The 2,213-nt window shown below is 49.0% G+C and overlaps 1 protein-coding gene across 1 annotated transcript; it reads left to right on the top strand.

Annotated features, from left to right (window-relative positions):
• Positions 1,543-1,992, top strand: LOC109726770. Its single transcript, XM_020256562.1, has one exon. The coding sequence runs from the start codon at positions 1,543-1,545 to the stop codon at positions 1,990-1,992; it is 450 nt and encodes a 149-aa protein (XP_020112151.1).

The following is a 2,213-nucleotide window of genomic DNA, read 5'->3' as shown; positions in this document are numbered from 1 at the left end:
GGGCATGGACTGGCTCTCGAAGTATTATGTGACGGTTGACTGTAAGAGCAAAGTGATCACATTTTGTGAGCCAGGACAGGAGGAGTTTACTTATCGGGCTTGTCAGAGCTCGTGCTTCGTCGTGACGGTATCAGCGACGAGAGCAAGGAAGTTGGTCAGCAGCAGTTGTGCAGCGTATTTGGCGATCGTTGTAGAAGTGGATCGAGTAGCTCCGAGATCGAGTTCGTTATAGACTTGATTCCCGGTACCGCACCGATCTCGAAGGCTCCATACCGAATGGCGTCAGCGGAATTGAAGGAGTTGAGGGCTCAATTGCTAGATCTCCTCGATAAAGAATTTATCCAACCGAGTGTATCGCCGTGGGAAGCCCTGGTCTTGTTCGTGCGCAAGAAAGACGGATCATTTCGACTCTCCGTGGACTACCGCGAGTTGAACAACGTCACGATCAAGAATAAGTACCCATTATCCCAAATCGACGACTTATTTGATCAGCTGCAGGGGTCGTGCGTGTACTCAAAGATAGATCTGCAGTCCGGCTATCACCAGTTGAAGATTAAGCCAGAGGATGTGCAGAAGACTGCGTTTCATACGCGGTATAGACACTATGAATTCACGGTCATACCTTTTGAGCTTACGAATGCCTCGGCGGCGTTCATGTATTTGATGAATCGTGTCTTCAGGGAGTTTTTGGATCGATTTGTCGTGGTCTTCATAGAAGACATATTGGTCTATTCTCGCAGTGACGAGGAACATGCCCAGCATTTGAGGATAGTGCTTCAAATCCTTCGGGAGGAGAAGCTATACGCGAAGTTAGAGAAGTGCGACTTCTGGCTCCGTGAAGTTACATTTCATGGACATGTAATTTCCGAGGGTGGAGTTTCAGTAGACCCGAGAAAAATTGAGGCAATCAAGAATTGGCCGCGCCCGACGAATGTCACGGAGGTTCGAAGCTTCGTGGGCTTGGCGGGCTACTATAGACGGTTTGTGGAGGGTTTCTCGAAGATAGTGATTCCACTTACCCGTCTGACTCAGAAAGGCACCAAATTTGTTTGGAGCGACGAGTGTGACCGGAGTTTCCAAGAGTTGAAGGAGAGATTAACTTCGACTACGGTACTCACTTTACCGGTGCAAGGTGAAGACTTTGTAGTGTATAGCGATGCGTCCTATTCGGGTTTGGGGTGTGTTCTGATGCACGGTGGGAAGGTGATCGCGTATGCGTCCCATCAGTTGAAAAGCTACGAGAAGAACTACCCTATCCACGACTTGGAGTTAGCCGCGGTGGTATTTGCTCTCAAGTTGTGGAGACATTTTTTATGTGGCGCGCGTTGCGAGATCTATACTGACCACAAGAGTCTGAAATATTTGTTTACACAGAATGAGCTCAACATGCGGCAGCGGCGGTGGTTTGAATTATTAAAGGACTATGATGTTACAATCCTTTACCACCCCGGGAAGGCAAATGTAGTCGCCGATGTCCTTAGCAGAAAGTCGGTGGAAAACCTCGTGTTAAAAGTCATGACTTAGAGTCCTCTATGCAAAGAGATGAGGCGATTGGATCTCGAGATAGTGGCTCCGGGGCTTCAGGCTATATTATTGGCTCTCGTTGTTCAACCGACCTTGTTGGAGAGGATTAAGAGTCTACAACCCGCAGACCCTAATCTCCAAAAGGTGCGGCGAGACATCGAGGGTGGATGTGGTGGCGATTTCGGCATAGACGCCGGCGGTGCACTTCGGTTTCGTAACCGTTGGTGCGTACCGGAGAACGAGGATGTTCGAAAGTTGATTTTGCAAGAAGCGCATCGGACTCCCTATAGTATCCACCCGGGCGGCATCAAGATGTACCAGAATCTAAAGATGCAGTACTGGTGGCCGAGAATGAAAGCGGATATTGGACACTATGTGGCGCAGTGCCTAGTATGCCAACAAGTTAAGGCAGAATGCCGATTTCTAGTAGGAAAGCTTCAGAGTTTACCCATTCCTGTTTGGAAGTAGGAAGATATAACGATGGACTTCGTGGTCGGCTTGCCTCGCTCGATGGGTGGCCACGATGCGATTTGGGTTATTGTGGACCGCATGACCAAGTCAGCGCATTTTCTACCAATCCATACTACCTAGTCGGGTGATAAATTGGCGCTAGTATACCTTGATGAAGTGGTGAGGTTGCACGGGGTTCCGAAGTCAATTGTATCGGATCGAGACCCCCGATTCACTTC

The sequence above is a fragment of the Ananas comosus genome, linkage group 21 (genome assembly GCF_001540865.1).
Source record: "Ananas comosus cultivar F153 linkage group 21, ASM154086v1, whole genome shotgun sequence".
Lineage (NCBI taxonomy): Eukaryota > Viridiplantae > Streptophyta > Magnoliopsida > Poales > Bromeliaceae > Ananas > Ananas comosus.
This window is presented reverse-complemented; position numbering and strand designations above follow the sequence as displayed.

Excerpts from the sequence above, each read along its gene's own strand:
- LOC109726770 (XM_020256562.1), top strand. The coding sequence starts at position 1,543 with ATGAGGCGATTGGATCTCGAGATAGTGGCTCCGGGGCTTCAGGCTATA.